Below are 16780 nucleotides of genomic sequence, written 5' to 3'. Positions count from 1 at the left end.
GGAAGCTCAGGAAATGGTCTTAAAGTTCCTCTCTGTGTCCCTGGGGCACCCTCAGTGTTCCCCCAAAGCCCTCTCCAACGCATTCTGCTGATGCAAATATGACTCAAATTTATTTGTTTTGATTTTCAAATAGTATGTCAATTTTAAATAAACCTCTGACTTAAAAAAAAAAATGTTCACATCACTGAACTAGATGATCTGGGAACCCTTCTTACACCATCATTTCAAAAGGCCCTGATGCTCATTTTTAAGATTTACCGGTTCTACAAAGGAATTTAGTCTGGGTTCTTCCTGCCTTTTTTTCTGTTGCTTTCTTTTCCTTTAGTACATCCAGCAAAATAGTTTGCTAGAATATAACCTGGTGTGCTATGCTTGCTGCTTTGAAATTAAATACAGTGGTTCTGTTTGTTGCTAGTCTGGGATCCTCATCTAGAAAGGGTTTTTGTATCGTAGTATCTAAAAATGCAATTCCAAAGCACAGATATCCAGGAGATAAGTCTCACTGATGTTTTGCTGTTTGGAAAATTGACTTATTTTTATCTAGCAGTGGAAGCAAAAGTTGATGGAACCTCATCACCCTGAGGATGGAAGAGGCTGAACTCAACAATCTGGAGAAAAAAGGTGAGATTCCCCAGGACTGAAGAAGGAAGATAGAATCACAGGTGGTGGATACAGAGGGGGCTGGGAGGGGTCCAGAAGGGCAGACCTCCTCCTCTTTCTCTCTGTACCTATGGAGGTGCTAGGCCTCTCATGTGACGAGGATGGTAGACATCTAGGCCCTGGGGACTGAGAAGCATGAGTTAAGGTTGGTAAGCACAAAGCTTGCCTAGTTATATGGGGGCAGTGAGTTATGTGAAGAGGAGCTGGTCACTCACTCCTTACCCCATCTAACTCAGGTGACAGACAGCCGTCACCCCCCACATGTGAGCAAACAGCCAAGATCAAAGCGCCCAAGCTGACCATCAGCCAAGACTCAGGTTCATGAGCAATAAAACCCATGTTTTATGATGGAGAGAAAGACAAATAATGACTTGGAAGCTATATAATTGTACATGCTTGGCAGAGAGATTGGAGAACTTTGTTGCTATGGGGTGGAACAGGAAGGACCTTTGTGTATATTTTTTACAAAATTCAAAGGAAAGGAAACATTGCCTCTGCTTGCTAAGCACTGCATATATCTCCTCAAATTCTTCAATATCTTTAGAAGAAACTGGTGAGGACCTCCCAAGACATCATTAAAATAGAATTTCTAGACTATTCCAATAGAAGTGAACTTATCTGGGAAAAAAAGTTTTTCCAGCTTTATCAAAGAATTACTGGCAAATATTACTTGAATGTATATAAAGATTATAATGTAGTGTTTAATATATGTATACATGTATATATGTATATATCAACTTCATATATGCATGTGAATATGTATGTGTATGTATATATGTGCATACATATACACATATGCATAGTTATGGTGAAACGATTACCATTAGGCTAATAATATTATTAATTATCTTACCTAATAACCATTTTTGTGTGTATGCATGTGTGTATATATGTACATACATATGTATGTATGCACGTATGTACTGAGAACCCTTGAGATTTATTCTTTCAGAAAACTTCAAGCATATGGTACATTATAAATTATAGTCACAGGCCGGGCATGGTGGTGCACGCTTGTAATCCCCACGCTTGGGAGGCAGAGACAGGAGGATCACGTAGGTTCGAAGCCAGCTGTGCAAGCTGGCTTAGGAGACCCTGTTTCTAAAAATTAAAAAAAAGTATAAAATAGGTCTGGGAGTGTAGGCTGGAAGTAGAAGGGCTTCCAGGAACCCCAGTACCAACAATAACAAAAAATAAATAAAAATAAATTATAGTCACTATGCTATATATTAAGTGTTCAGAACTGATTCTTTTTTTAGTTACATATTTGTCACATTTGACCAACATTATCACTTTTCTTCCATTTCACAGACCCTGGTAATCACCATTCTACTCTCTCATACTATGGAATAATTTTAATTTAGTAAAAAAGGGACTTCAATATTCTTTGAATTTGGTCTCTGACCACATTTATTTCTGTTTAACATGAAGAAATTATTTAAAAACATTCTTCTCAAAAGGAGGCTTGTCTTTTTTGTTAGAACAAACTTGAAAAAAACTATTTATGAAAGGGTAAAGCAGTGCTCTCCAAAACGGAAGGCCTTGCTTGGCATTGCTGTGTAATTAATAAACATAGTTACTGCATTGTTATTGATTATTTCTGATTTTCATATTAGGGAGTTCAGAGAGTTTAAGAAACTTCCAATTTTACAGCTAATGACAGGCAGAGTTGGAATTAAAAGCCAGAACCTTCTAATTCCATAATCTAGTTTCCTTCCATGATAATCATGGTATATATTAATGAAAACTCACTATATTAATTAGTATAATAATTTACAGAAACAAGGAAAAATATGTTTATATTCTTATTCATTAGAAGCTGTTGTCTAATTTTTTAGACATCCATCTTTCTGTAGAAGTTGTAACTAAATTAATGTTGATGATAACAAATATTTACTAATGAATTATTTTGCTTATGATGATAACAACATCCATTAGGCACTGAAGCTCCAGCAGCAAGGATGCAGAGCTGATGCATGATCACATTCAACCATCACAACAGCATTAAAACTGTGTCCATCCAGGAGACAAGGAAACAGATTTAAGGGCACTACAGAATTTATCTAGGTCATTGTAGATGAGAAGTGGTAGAGTTAAAACTGGAATCAAGTATGACTACCTCCTAAGTCCCTCAAAATAACTAGTAGGAAAGTACTTTCTCATTTCTCACTAAATGAAGGAATGAAGCATAGTTTGTTTTTTGGTTATTGTATCCACTTTCTCTAGTGGAATAGAAAAAGCATGATATAGGAATGTTTTTCAGAGTCATTATTTCTTAAAATCTCAAAGTCTGGGATGATATCTCCTATATTATATCTCAATGTGATGGCTATTTTTTTGTGTGTTATTTTGGCCAAACCATGAGTTGACCAGACTTTTAATTAAACATTATTATGAGTGTATCTATGATTCTGGATGAGATCAAGATTTGATTTTGTACACTGAACTGAATAAAGCAAAAATCCCTCCTTTATGGGAGTAGCCCTTATCCAATCAGCCGAAGATCTGAAGAAACAAAAGGGCTGCCTTCTGAGTAAGAATAGATCTCTGCCTTCAAGCCGAGACACCACTGCTCTCCTGCATTTAGATTTAAAATAACATAGACTTTTCCAATAATTCCAGCCTGATGGCTTTTGGAATAGAGTTATACATCAGCTCACTTCCTTCCAAAGCCTTTGAATTGGGACTGCAAGTATAAGTTTTTCTCTTCTGGGTCTTCAGTTTTCCAGCTCCAAATCTTGAGGTGTATCCTCCATAACCTCATGGATTTATTCTTTTAAAATATTATTTATTTATTTATTTATTTATTTATTTATTATTGTTGTTGCATTGTAGTCATACATCTTAATGGAATATAAGATAGTAGAGACAGACATGCCCCCATGTCACTCATTTAGCCCTTCCCCACTTCTCACTCTATTCTCTCCCCTCTCCCTTTTTCTCATGCTTGGCTTAGTGATTGACTTTGATATGTTTGTGAATGTACATCATATACATTAGGAAATTTCCTTTATTCTTTACCATAAATCTCTCTCAATATCTATGTATAACCTATTGGTTTTGTTTCTCTGGAGAACCAGACTGATCACTTGTTTTTTTAATTTAATGAATAAATGAATCTCTGCTACTTAGACAAAGAATGTAGATAATCTTCCTTCAATTCTGCTAACTGAGTTGGATTTAATTCACAAATGTCTAATTAAGACATTATTTTAAGAAATATACAATGACCTTTCAAAACTTTACTAGTTAGTCAGCATCTTTCATGAAAAAAAAAAAAGTAAAAAGAACACTGCATCTCTATGGTATAAGCAGTGGAATCTACTTTTCAGAGATCAGCTCTTTATCTTTAGTCTATTTTACAGTAATGACCCTGGAAGAGTCCCTGAAGATATTTACCCCGAATAAAATTTAACAATTGAGTTAGATTCACACCACTGACTTTCTCAAGAGATCTAATGACAACTCGTCAGAATATATAATGCATTCAGATTTAAATAACAGCAACAAAATTATAAATAATAAGCTACCATCCCTTTTTCTTTCCCAAATTGGTTGTCAAAAAACTATTTTAATTTTAATTGTGGATTGTCATTACATGGAGGTTAGCTATGCTATTGTGATGACTTTTAATTTCAATATTTATCTTCTATTCTCCTTTTAAAAATATAAAAATTTCTGTGTCAAAACATACTCAAAGAACTCATTCAAGCAAAATGAGATTCACAAACTTCTAAACAGTAGTAAGTGGCATTATTATATTATTACATGTAATAATAGGTGCCAATTTTATCTTTTCTAAGATGTTAAATAGAGTCTGTCTCTTCTTGAGGTGATTATTTTGGAACTGTATGGTTTATATGTATGTGCATATGGCTGAGGTCATATCTACAGATAGAATCTGTTCTTGGACAGAATCAAATAAGAAATGTCAGCACCCAGTTCAGGCATTTAACTTGCATCAGATATTCAGATGTGAAGCTAATTTTTATTCATGCAGGAGGAAAGAGCAGGATCAAATGAGAAATTACAGTCTCCCGTCATTCTGTGTAGTTGCTGCTAGAGAAAAATGGAACAGAATAATGAAGGAAGGTAGATGTAGTCTCTGCTCATAGAATACTTTCAAGCCATAAAGGAGGCCTCATATCTGTTTAGAGAAGAGGAATTCATTTCTTAACACATGGAACTCTCTCCTTCTTATCCTTATAAATTATGTTTTAAACCAAAGGGAGATTCCCTTCCCATGAACTGTCATTTTGTCACCAAAAGGAAAGAAAAATAAAACGCATAAGTACCTCTTCATGGGCCACCAAAAATCAAGGATTAGGATATGATATGCATAGGAAAGTAAAGTAGGATAGAGTAAAAAATTAAATAAACAATTCAGAAATCTATTAAACTGGTCTCAAAATCAGATTTTTGTTTGAGACAATACAAGTTTTCTTTTTAGAAAATATAAGTGCTGAAATAAAATTTTATAAAAATATTGCTGTCTATTAAGTCATAGGCAGAAACTAAATTCTTGTGGTTAAATACATATGGTCAATTTTCACTCACAAAAGTATCAATTTTTATTTTCATTTCCTTTCAGAATAAATTTAAAGTGGGTAAATTTACAACTTGATCAGACAAGCTGTCTCTCTTCTTGAAGGCTCCAGTGAATGTCTAACATATTTTTAGAATCATTCCTTCTATTAGCTTCAATCACTTACTACCCCAAGAAAGCCTTGGGAACCCAACATCTGAATTAAAATGAAAATCAGTAGGGCACCAGAATAAAATCTGACAATAAAGGAAAATAGGCCAGCAAAGTGCTGAGAAAGGTTTCAGGATTTTTAGAAATGGTGTCCAATACTCGGTATTTTGGCTTTACAAACACAACAACAATAACAACAATAAAAAGCTACAAATAACTTCTTCCTTAGAAAGGAGCCAGGAACTAAGATTTGTTCAATAATAGGAGGTCGAACCAATATTGACCTTTTCTAGCTTGAGATGGAAGAGTTAGAATTTTCTCTCTGTACCTGATCAGTTACAGGCTGTCTTAGTCTAAAAATCAATGCTGATCTCAATTCTCTGCTAGCTCACTGATGCTTTCACATGTTTCCAATATTACATATAATCCAATTTTCAAACATGGAAATTAGAAGCCATAAGAACACACCTTGAATTAATAGCATTTATCAGCCTGGATAGGAAGATGGAAGATGAAAGTTTATCCTAACAAAGGGGAAAGTACTGAGTAGTAAACATGCCAGAGAAGGAGAGCAGGCCACTTCTCTATATTATATAGCATAGTCTCATAACAAATGCCAACTTTTATATCTAGGATTTAAAAATCAGATACCCAGCCAGGTGTGGTGGCACATGCTTATAATCCCCGCGCTTGGGGGGCGGAGACAGGAGGATCGTGCTGGTTTAAAGCCAGCCATGCTGTTTCCAAATAAAAAAAATATTTAAAAAAATAGGTCTGGGAGCATAGCCTGGAGGTAGAAGGATTTCCAGGAACCCAAGTACCATAAAAAAAATCAGGTACCCATTTAAAAAAAAAAAATGGCACCATTAGGTTGTCCTAACTATGCATATATGTTTATTTCCTTATTAAATTCATGTCCAATATTGCTCCAAATAACAAATGCTAAGCAGTGTTCTTAACATATTGCAACCATTGTCTTATCATCATAATTACTCTATGAAATAGATACGATTATTAACTCTACTTTTTAGGAGCACAAAGAAGTTAACTAACTTGCCTGAGGCCACATAGCTAATAAGTGTTAAAAATGTGATTTGAACCCAGGCAATCTGGTTCTAAAGTCCTGGGTTAAATGGGCCAGATTGTACATTTTAAATTTTTAAATATTTAGTGTCCCCTGTGATCAGAATCTCTGACTCATAGTAATTCACAGAACTGTGTTGAGCTTGTATTATTTGTCATCATAAAACACTGACTGAAAAAATGCTTATAATTATTCGTATTGTATATCTTCCTTCAAATGTGATATAAAGGCTGATGATAAACGTGCTTTCATGGAGACAATAACAAATACTACATATGATTATTTTCTTTGACAGAATTAGGGATGAGACACAACTACAGGTAAATGGTGCACCCTCCCCAGTCCTCACATTCAGAAACGCCGGGGGAGGACAGCAGGCCACGTGAGGCTGCAGTGATGGACCCAGGAAGGGAGAGGAGCGAGCGCAGCGCAGTGTAGCCACCTGGCTTGGGAGTCAGAGAATGCAGGTGCATCGCAGAGTCCTTGGAACTTCTCACTCTCTGCACTTGTAACTTGGTGAAATACTAGGCCATACCTGCTACAATTTAAGTAAAGACTAAATTGCACGGTGTACAAAAAGCATCAAGCAGACATCAGGTCTGGGATGTATGCTCCACCTATGTTACAGTTTCAATCCTAGTTGTCCCACAAAGGTCCCTGTGTCCAAAGGCTAATTTATACCAGCAGAGAGGGTGGAAACTTAAGGGACTTGGCCTGGTGGGAGGCCTCCTGCTCACTGAGGGCATGTGCTTGAAGGGGAAGATGGAGCACTGTCCCCTTCCTCTTTGTTCTTTCTTATCCCAGTCATGAGGTGAACAGCTCTTTGCTCCACTACACACTCCAGTCTAGATGTGCGACCTTGCCACAAGCCCCAAAGCAACACTGACAAAGCAACTGATCCTAGATGGAATCTTCAAACACAGTGAGCCAAAATAAAACCTTTTGTCTTTATAAGTTGAATGATATGAGGTATCTAAGATAATGGAAAGTTTATTCACTCTGTGTGGACTCAAATAATTATCAGTGTTATTTACCATTAAGTTCTTTCACTCTGAGCCCACAGAACACTTTTCAGAGTCTTTAATTTGTCAAGAAACTATTCGCCCAGTTTGTCAGCAACAATTGTAAAGAAAGAAATTTTCATCATTACCTTCTTCTTTTTTATTTTATTTCTTTATTTTTTTGATACTGGGGATTGAACCCTGGGGCATTCTATCTTCCAGCTACACCCCTATCCCTAGTTTACTTATTTACTTTTGAATCTTGTAAACAGTATCTCAGGGTCTTGCTAAATTGCTGAGACTAGCCTCAAACCTCTGATCCTCTTGTCTCAGTCTCCCAACTACTTGGATTATCAGGGCTGAACTACTATGCATAGTTCTCACCGTTACCTTCTAGTCGAGATTCCTAACATATCAAGGTATTGTCTGAACATGAACTAAAACCTGTTTTGTTGGGCTTGCCAAGAGAAATTACATTCCAGATACAAGGGATTCTGAGTGAAAAGGGCCAGGTATAGTACAGCAAGTGACTTTAGTGTTTAAATGTGTGTTATCTGTTACATACAATTTTGTAGGCTGATTAATAATGAATGAATGGAAAGAAAAAACTTGGAATATAAATTAAAGTATCTTTTAATATTTCCTTACATATGATTAAATAGTTTAGTGTCTTATTTATTTCTTTACTACCTATCTGAATTTAATCGTTATGTCAATTCTCTGTACATCATTTTCTTTATGTGAGAAATGAGCATAATCATGATAACTGCCTCATAGATTTTTGTTGAGAGATTATTAATAAAGTAAAAATACACATAGTAGTGCTTTGTACAGAAGAAATATTTAACAACATTGGCTATAAGTACTACTTTTTGGTATATTGTTAGATATTGCACAGGTATATTATGATACCAATATAAATTGGTATTTTAGAGGATCCTCTCTCTCTCTCTCTCCACCTTCCAGCTTTAGCAATGAAAAACAGAGATGCAGTTGAAATAACCGCAGGTGCTAGGCAAATAATGATACCTCATATATATCTATAAACTTGTTTTTGCATGAATTGAAAGCAAAAAAAGATACCTCTAAGTTAATGAAGTAGGTACTTGTAAAATATTTGTCTTCACACGGGGCATATTACCAATATTTTACAAACATTTATAAGATATTTCTCTATTCCATGGTTTTCAATCTACACCTAATAGGATGACTGTTTTCAGTACTACACATCCCAGAAGCTAAAGTAAGAAGCATACATGAGTACATGAGCTAGCTTATTTAATCTACACATCCCCATGAAGAAGTGTATTAGCTTTCTATTCCTTAATTAAAAACCATGTATTTAGTGGCTTAAGACAATACATATTTATTCTCTTAACATTCTGCAGGTTAGAAGTTGTGAGTTTGACTAGATAGAAATTAAGGCCAAATAGAGGCAGGCCTGTGCACCTTCTGCAGAATTGAGGAGAAAATCTCTTTCCCTGTCACTTCCAGATTGGAGAGGTGGCTTCCTTCCCTTGCCTTCATCCCCTTCACTCTAACTCTGCTCCTATGTGGTTTACCCTCTCTCTCTAACTCTTCAGCCTCCTTGGTATGGACTTTATGATTATACCGCACATCCTTAGATAATCCAGGAGACTCTCCTAGACTGAAGAGCACTAATTTAATGCCATCATAAAAGTGTCTTTTAATATGCAAAGTAGCATATTTGTATTTACAGATTCTTGAAACAGAATGTAGCCTCTTTATAACTGGGTGTTATTCCACCTATCACAGTTATATATTATCAATCCTCCCTATCTCTAAATTCTGAATCTGAGGGTTCAACCAATGATGGATCAACCCTATTTTAAGGTATATTTATAGTGAACACGCGCCCTTTATTTCTTGTCATTATTCCCTAGACAATGTAGTATAACTATTATTTACCTAATTTTGCACTGTGTTAGGTATTATAAATAGTCTAGAGATGATTAAATGTAGGTAAGATATGTGTAGGCTATATGCAAATGTCATTTTATATGAGGAACGTGAGCATGCATGAATTTTGCATCTATAGGGGTCCTGGAATCCTCCATGGACACCAAAAGATGATTGTACTATCGTATTCATTTTGCAGAGCAGAAAATGTGAAAATTTATTAACTCTACTCTATACACTGAAAACAAGGGTTCAGAGAGGTTGAAAAACAAACTCACAAAACCAACAAAATAAGTAATACAGGTATCTCTGACTCTAATAATGCTTTCTCTGAATAGCAGTGTCGAGAAAAATGGGGAAAGATGAAGGTAAGATTCCCTCCTTAAGATTACTTTTAAAATTTTATTTGTAAATTAAAAAAAAAATTAAAAGTTATTTAATGGCTTTAATGTAAGACTTAATTTTAGATGTTGGAAATAAATATAATTCAGACCTAATAGCTATGCGTTAATCCCATATCTTCCCATGTATAAAGATACCTGCAACCCATAAATCTATATCTAGATGATGAAAAACTTTGAGTAGGTAATTGACATCGCTAGTTTCATGTTCTAAAATATTTTCTATCTTGCAGTTTTGGAACTGAACTCTAGATTCTGCCCTACAAATATGTACATCTCTCATTCTTTGTCATATCAGGAAGTAGCATCACCACAGTCTTCTCCCTTGTCAACCACAGCTAATTAATAACCACATAATTCAAGTTTTGACCCCAAAAGATGTCTTTCTTTCATTTACTTCTTCTTTTTTTGCACTGTCCCCAGACTCCTAACTGGTATCTTCCTTTCCACTCTGTATTGCCTACATCTCTTCTCCATACATAATCTGGGGTGATCTCTTTAGAACCTAAATTGAATTATATCAATTCCAATTTAACATCCTTCAATAACTACCTATACACTCAATATAAAATCCAAATATATACTGTCACACTGGGTTATACCAAACCCCATTTTGTTTAAGAACTTTCTCAGATCATTGTCTTGGCATAGCTCATAATACAGCCCCTCTCACTCCTAAAATTGTCCTATTTGGATAATAAAATAATTACATGGTGGCCACCTCAGTAGGAACCTATGTAATTTTTTCTCAGCCTAAATATTCTTTCCATAGTTAAAATTTTCTCCCTCCCAACCCAATAGGGTCTTCTCTTAAGATTACCAACAATTATCTATTTGTTTTCAAAATCTGAGCCATAGTATATGACACTATACCTACCTCATTACTTTGTTTTGTTGAAAATCTGTTCAACCTGATAGAGTGAATCAAGCCCACGTCTATGCTGTTTACCCCTATATAACTGAGTCAGCACAGTATCTAGCACATTAAGGGCCCTCGGATACTTGTTGAGAGAAAATTGACTAAAACATTTTGCCATAGAATCAAAGAGATTTACAAACACATAATATAATATTTAAATAGGTGTTTAAGATGCCAATAACAAACATTCATATATCAAAGGAAGTAGTTTCATCTGCCTGGCGAGGAGGTTTACAAGGAAGACCCCATGGAGAAAAGAAGCTCAATCAGTATTGCTGGACAGGTAAGATCATGCTGTGTAAGTCAGTAAGCCATGAGAAGAGACCTTTAAGCAGAGATGATGACATTCAAAAAGGCAAAAAGGTATAAAATTGCATGATTATTCAGGGAAGTCAAAACAGTTTTTATTATTAGAGTATATAGTGTTGTATAAATGACATATTAATGCCATGAATCCCTAAGGACAAAACCTAAATTGTGGAGAACATAGCATGAAATACAGAGAGAGTGAAGAAATTTGAAGCTTGGCTTTGTTTTTATTTATAGTCCTTGATGATCTGAGAAATTCTATTACATATCAAGCTCATTTTATAGATTATAGAATTTATTATATAAATAAATCAGTTATGATGAGTTATATTTGAAACTTCACTACAAAAATAATCTCTATAGTTATGAGTTTATCACATAATACTCACAAAATTATAAAATGTGTTCTTTAAGGAAACTATATTGAAATTTGTGATATAAATAAAATCTGTTATGGAAATAAATTGGGATCTCTGCTTAAATATTTTCTTGAGTTTTTAGTTTAAGAACTCTCTGAAATATGTGCTTTTGCTAATAGACTTTTATCCATTAGTAGCTTATAAAATAAGGCAAAACTACAAAATTAACATTTTGCCACTTATACAAGTACAAAGATGAGTGTTACCTAAATAATTTATAGGATATCAGGTGATATTTTGATTTAACTAAAAATTTATATAGTGAATTTAAATTTATCATAGACCTATTTTTAGAAAAAAAAATTCCAAAAGATAATTGATGCAGATAATTATAAATAGACTATTTGAACTTAGAGTGCATATACCACATGGGTAGATCACACAATGTGAATGCTTTGCTTAGTCCCAAAGTGCTTCAAACCTTTGAGATAAAGTTTAAATTTGGAAAATACACATAAAAACTTGGGATTGTAGGCCCTTTTTAAAAATGGAATAATCAGATAACTTTGATAATATTCACCAACTCATAGTCTCCCATAGAGAAGCAGGTATTCTCCATTTCACCACAAAGCTACTTCCCACACCCCCCCAGCCACTTCCCTACATATTTTCTATACAAGACCAAGATACCCAATCATTAAAAACCAACTGAAAACTACCAAAACATCTAGAAAGGTATTGGAAATGTTATCATTTTAATATTGATAATTATACTGCCTATTTTAATAAAATCATCCCAAAATAGATCAACTCTGATTTTCAATCTTTTATTTCTTGATTTTGGCTATTAACTTTACTAAAACAAACAAAATATCAAGAAAATCCAGTATGTTTCTTATTACCTCTGACTAATAAGCTGTTTATTTTGGCATCCAGTCAATATAACCAAAATAGCATAGTAATCCACAAACCATGTATAGATCATACGTTTGACCTGCAATTTCATGTTAGCAACTGTAGTTCATCTTTCAATATACAAAAAGTAATTCATTTTACTTAAATGGTTTAAAAATTTGATATGTTTTCAATGTCCAAACCATTCCATATTAGAAGAAGCAGCCTAGAGAAGTCATCTCTAGGAAGTTCTGGCCCTTACCTTAGCTATCTGGACACACCAGTTCAGGAGCAGTTGTGACCCGATGTTATCTTTGTGTTCATGGACGTAATCCAACAGGCAGCCATGGGGCATGAGCTGGGTAACCAGCTGGATGGTTGGGCTCAAACATACACCCAATAAGCGAACTAGGTGTGGATGGTCCATACTTGCCATGATCAGAGCTTCCTGTAAGAAAAAAAAAAAAAAAAACACTGTTATGTCAAATCACAGTTCTTTAAAATTATAGTTACCTAAATTGTACTAATGGTGCTCCTCATGATTTTGAAATTATATCCAATATCATCAGTTATATGTGAAGAAATTATTGCAATTATTTTTATCAGAAAGTGATTTAATTTAATAAAATTACAGAGAAAGTCTATACATATTAATTAAATGTAAGTGCTCATAATATAAATAGCTACAAATTAATACTGATATTTTCTTTTTTGTAATAGTGATATCACTATTTTATCACATTTTATTTACTGCTGAGTATATTTAAGGGAATCCCAAATTATACCAAGATAATCTTTGATCTTGTATCTAAGGTATAATTAAAAGCAAGACACTTCCAAGCAGAGTAACGTGAGCCAAAATTCAGTCATCCATTATGAGTGTAAAGTTGAACAGCATAAGATGGTGAAATGCATCAAATATAAAATGTAAATATAACAATTGCAAACAATATACCCATTGCCAATTGTATAGAAGAATAAATATTTGAGGAAAACATTATATTCCATAGGTTTCTATTTCTTCAAAATTATTTCTCTTTAAAAATTGTAATACTCATAGATTAATAAAATTTGAGAGCTAGGTCAGACTATAAAAATGTGTCTTCTCCAACTTCCTCATTTCATGAAATGAGAAAACTGAATTCTAATTTCTTTACCATAATCATAAACACATCTTTGATTAATGGAGTTAAAAAGTAGACATAAAGTGGATTCTTACTCAGTGTATCCTAAAGTTAGTCTCCATTCAAAGTTGTCATAAGTGTCTTTCATATAATTTGAAACACATATTTCTATAAAAGATGTTTATGTACTTTATTACAGTTTGATATATATATATATATATTGCATTATAAAAGTAAATAAAATAATATTCATCTCTGAAGAAAACAATAGCCAAATTTTGCTCTTAGATGAACACATAATATCACCCACATAGCTTGTCAATAATATTAACTTGAATATAATCATAAAAAATTAATAATATAAATCCAGGCCCAGACTTAGCACTTGGTACACAGTCAGTCCCAAATTTATCACCCATTACTATCACTCCTGTTTTACCTTCATCCTTTTCAAACCATTAAATCCAGTATTGCAAATAAAAAAATAAATCCACATTTTAGAACAATCTGGAATGAAAGTAGCCTGAACTCATTAAAAATGCCATTATGAGCTAGTTTGCACTCCCGTCAACAGTGTAGAATGGTTTCTATTTCTCCACATCCTCATTAGCATTTATTGTTGTTTGACTTCTCGATAATTGCCATTCTGATTGGGGTTAGATGGAATCTTGGTGTAGTTTTGATTTGCATCTCCCTGATTGCTAATGACACTGAACATTTTTTCATGTATATATTGGCCATTTGTATCTCTTCTTTTGTGAAATATTTTTTCAATTGCCCATTTCTTGATTGGGTTATTTGTTTTCTTAGTGTAAAGTCTTTTTATTTTTTTATTTTGCAGGTCTGGGGATGGAACCCAGGGCCATCCGACCTCCAAGCTAAACCTCCTGCTCTATTTTTTATTTTATATTTTGAAACAGGGTCTCACTAAGTTGCAGAGGACCTCACTAAGTACCTGAGGCTGGCTGTGAACCAAGATCCTCCAGTATCAGCCTCCCAAATGCTGGGATTACAAACATGTGCCGCCACTTCCAGCTTGTGTAAAGTTTTTTAAGTTCTTTGTATAATCTAGATCTCAGTCCTCTATCAGAGGGATAAGAGGCGAAGATCTTTTCCCATTCTGTAGGCTTTCTCTTTAGGTTCTTGATGGTTTCCTTTAATGAGCAACATCTTTTTAGTTTGTCTGGCGTGGTGGCACACTCTTGTAATCCAAGCACTTGAAAGGCTAAAACAGGAGGACTGCACAGTTTCAAAGCCAGCCTCAGCTACTTAGTGAGCAAATGTTTACCAAGTCAGTGGACATAACAGAACTTATTCAGATATTTAGATTCTTCCTTGCCTCTTTTATGTACTAGATGCGCTCACAAAACTAAAAGAAAAGAAAGATTTAAGAGAAGTACATTAAATGAAGAAAGCAAAAATCTAACATGAGATATAGAAATCTAAATGACAGTGAAGAAATTATTCCAGAAAAAATGGTATGCAACGGATCAAGAGAGCAGCCAGCCCAAACTGGCACGGGACCAAACACTATGGAAAAGATAAATCAGAAAATGGAACTGATAGACTATCTAATGAATAAAAAATACACTAAGAGTATATTTATTTTTTCTAGCATAAATTTAAGGTAAAATTAGTGATACTCGGAAAAACAAGCTTAAGTAAAATAAAAAAAAATAATTTGAACTAAAAGCAAAAATAGGCACAAGAAAAGAAAATATATTCATCACAGCTGAGAATAGTTGCATGATCACAAAATATTGTCTAAGCAGAAATTGTAGATCTGCATTGGAAGGGGAATTCAACTCACAAGGTGATCTTAGAAAAGCAATGCATTTCCTCGTGTTAATAGTGATATATGGAGTTAAATAACATTTTAAAATTCCAAAAAGTTGACGGGGGAGAATGGGAGGAGAGAAGGGAGAAGAAGGTAGTCAGAGCAGTGTTTTTCTAACATTAGCAGTGCAAAAGTAATTAACTTGTATTAGTATTGCCTTGAAGCTTTTTGGGGAGACATCACCCACTTTTAACCCCACCTACTATTTTGTGGTGTTGAGTTCAGCTGTGGCTACGGGTTATTTGTAGTTATGGGGTATGTCTGATGAAGTGTATAGATTTCCCAAATCCAGCCGAGTATTCATGTGAGGTCTTACATTTCACTCTTTGAATAAAGAAAAAAAGGGGGCAGTATGGGTACATGGTTAAAGAAAGAAGGAAGATAGGGCTGAAAAGAAGAAATAAGATGGAAGGAAGTATCTCAAAGAACTCTTTCTTCTGTTTGTTGCAGAAGTAGAAATCTCTATTTTCAGATGGCTTCCATGTGGAATAGGTCCTCAAATTTCCCCTTTGCCACCTGTCCCAGGAAACCAGATGACTCACAGAACTATTCATGAGGCCCATCTGCACCCACTAGGTGGAAGGAAATATTTTGGTTGGAAATAGCGCAGTAAACATTTGAAATAAAGCCATATGCAGTGGATATAAGGAAAACAGATATAAATACAGTATATATATGAATGTTCATCAAGTTAAATAATCTATTAATCTGGTATTAACTGCTTCTATTTACAGTGTAAACTGGAGAGCTCCTTCACTGAATGCTAATATATACACATAAAATATGTACATGCACACCAACAAATGGGGAAAACATCTAATCATATTAAACAGCATAATTATGCATTAAATTGGATATTTAATTAATATTTAATGTTAACTAATCAAATTATAATTTATAGTGATTGTCTTCTATCTATATCTGTCTTTGTCTCTCTTGTGGCTCTGTTTTTCATGGGTATAAGCATTATGTATGCTTACAAGTGCAGGTATCATGGCCCCACACGTAAGCAATCACTTCTAGAAGTGAAATGGCACTTAGAAGTCTGTATTGGTAGCAGACCAGGCGAGGATATTGGACACAGTATGAATGTTTGAAAACTGTTGACGATTCTTGATAAATCTTGTGTCTCTGTAAGTCTTTACAAAAGTAAAAGTAGTAAAGGGCACAGATGTTTAATCCTCATTGTAACCCTGAAAAGCAGTTGGAAGAGGTAGGCATTTTCAGTTGCAAAATGAAGATATTAAGCCGGGTGTGCTGGCGCACGCTTGTAATCCCAGCATTTGGGAGGCTGAGACCGGAGGATCGCGGTTCAAGGACAGCCTTAGCTACTACTTAGTAAGGCACTTTAGAACTCAGTGAGACCCTGTTTCAAAATAAAGAATAAAAAATAGGGCTGGGGGTGTAGCTCGGAGGAGGTCGAATGCCCCTGGGTTCCATCCCCAGACCCGCAAAAAAAAAAAAAAAAAAAAAAGATATTAATGCCCCGTGGGATTATGGTTCCCAGGTCATATGACTAGTCAGTAGCAGGATCAATTTTATGACATGGAATTTCTGCTTCTTAATGCAGTATTAC

General features: G+C 34.6%; 1 protein-coding gene across 2 annotated transcripts in view; it reads right to left on the bottom strand.

Moving 5' to 3' along the window:
• The window catches only part of ERBB4 (erb-b2 receptor tyrosine kinase 4), a gene marked incomplete at both ends in the record, with an annotated part of 1174461 nt that overhangs the window by 164259 nt on the left and 993422 nt on the right, over positions 1-16780 (bottom strand). For both annotated transcript variants that reach the window (XM_080689981.1, XM_080689982.1), the window contains one exon: positions 12506-12691. In XM_080689981.1, coding sequence (XP_080546107.1) covers positions 12506-12691 — 186 coding nt within the window. The remainder of the gene's footprint in view (positions 1-12505; positions 12692-16780) is intronic.

The sequence above is a fragment of the Muscardinus avellanarius genome (genome assembly GCF_963383645.1).
Source record: "Muscardinus avellanarius genome assembly, chromosome: 2".
Lineage (NCBI taxonomy): Eukaryota > Metazoa > Chordata > Mammalia > Rodentia > Gliridae > Muscardinus > Muscardinus avellanarius.
The sequence above is the reverse complement of the archived record's forward strand: the minus strand, read 5'-3'. Positions and strand labels throughout refer to the sequence as shown.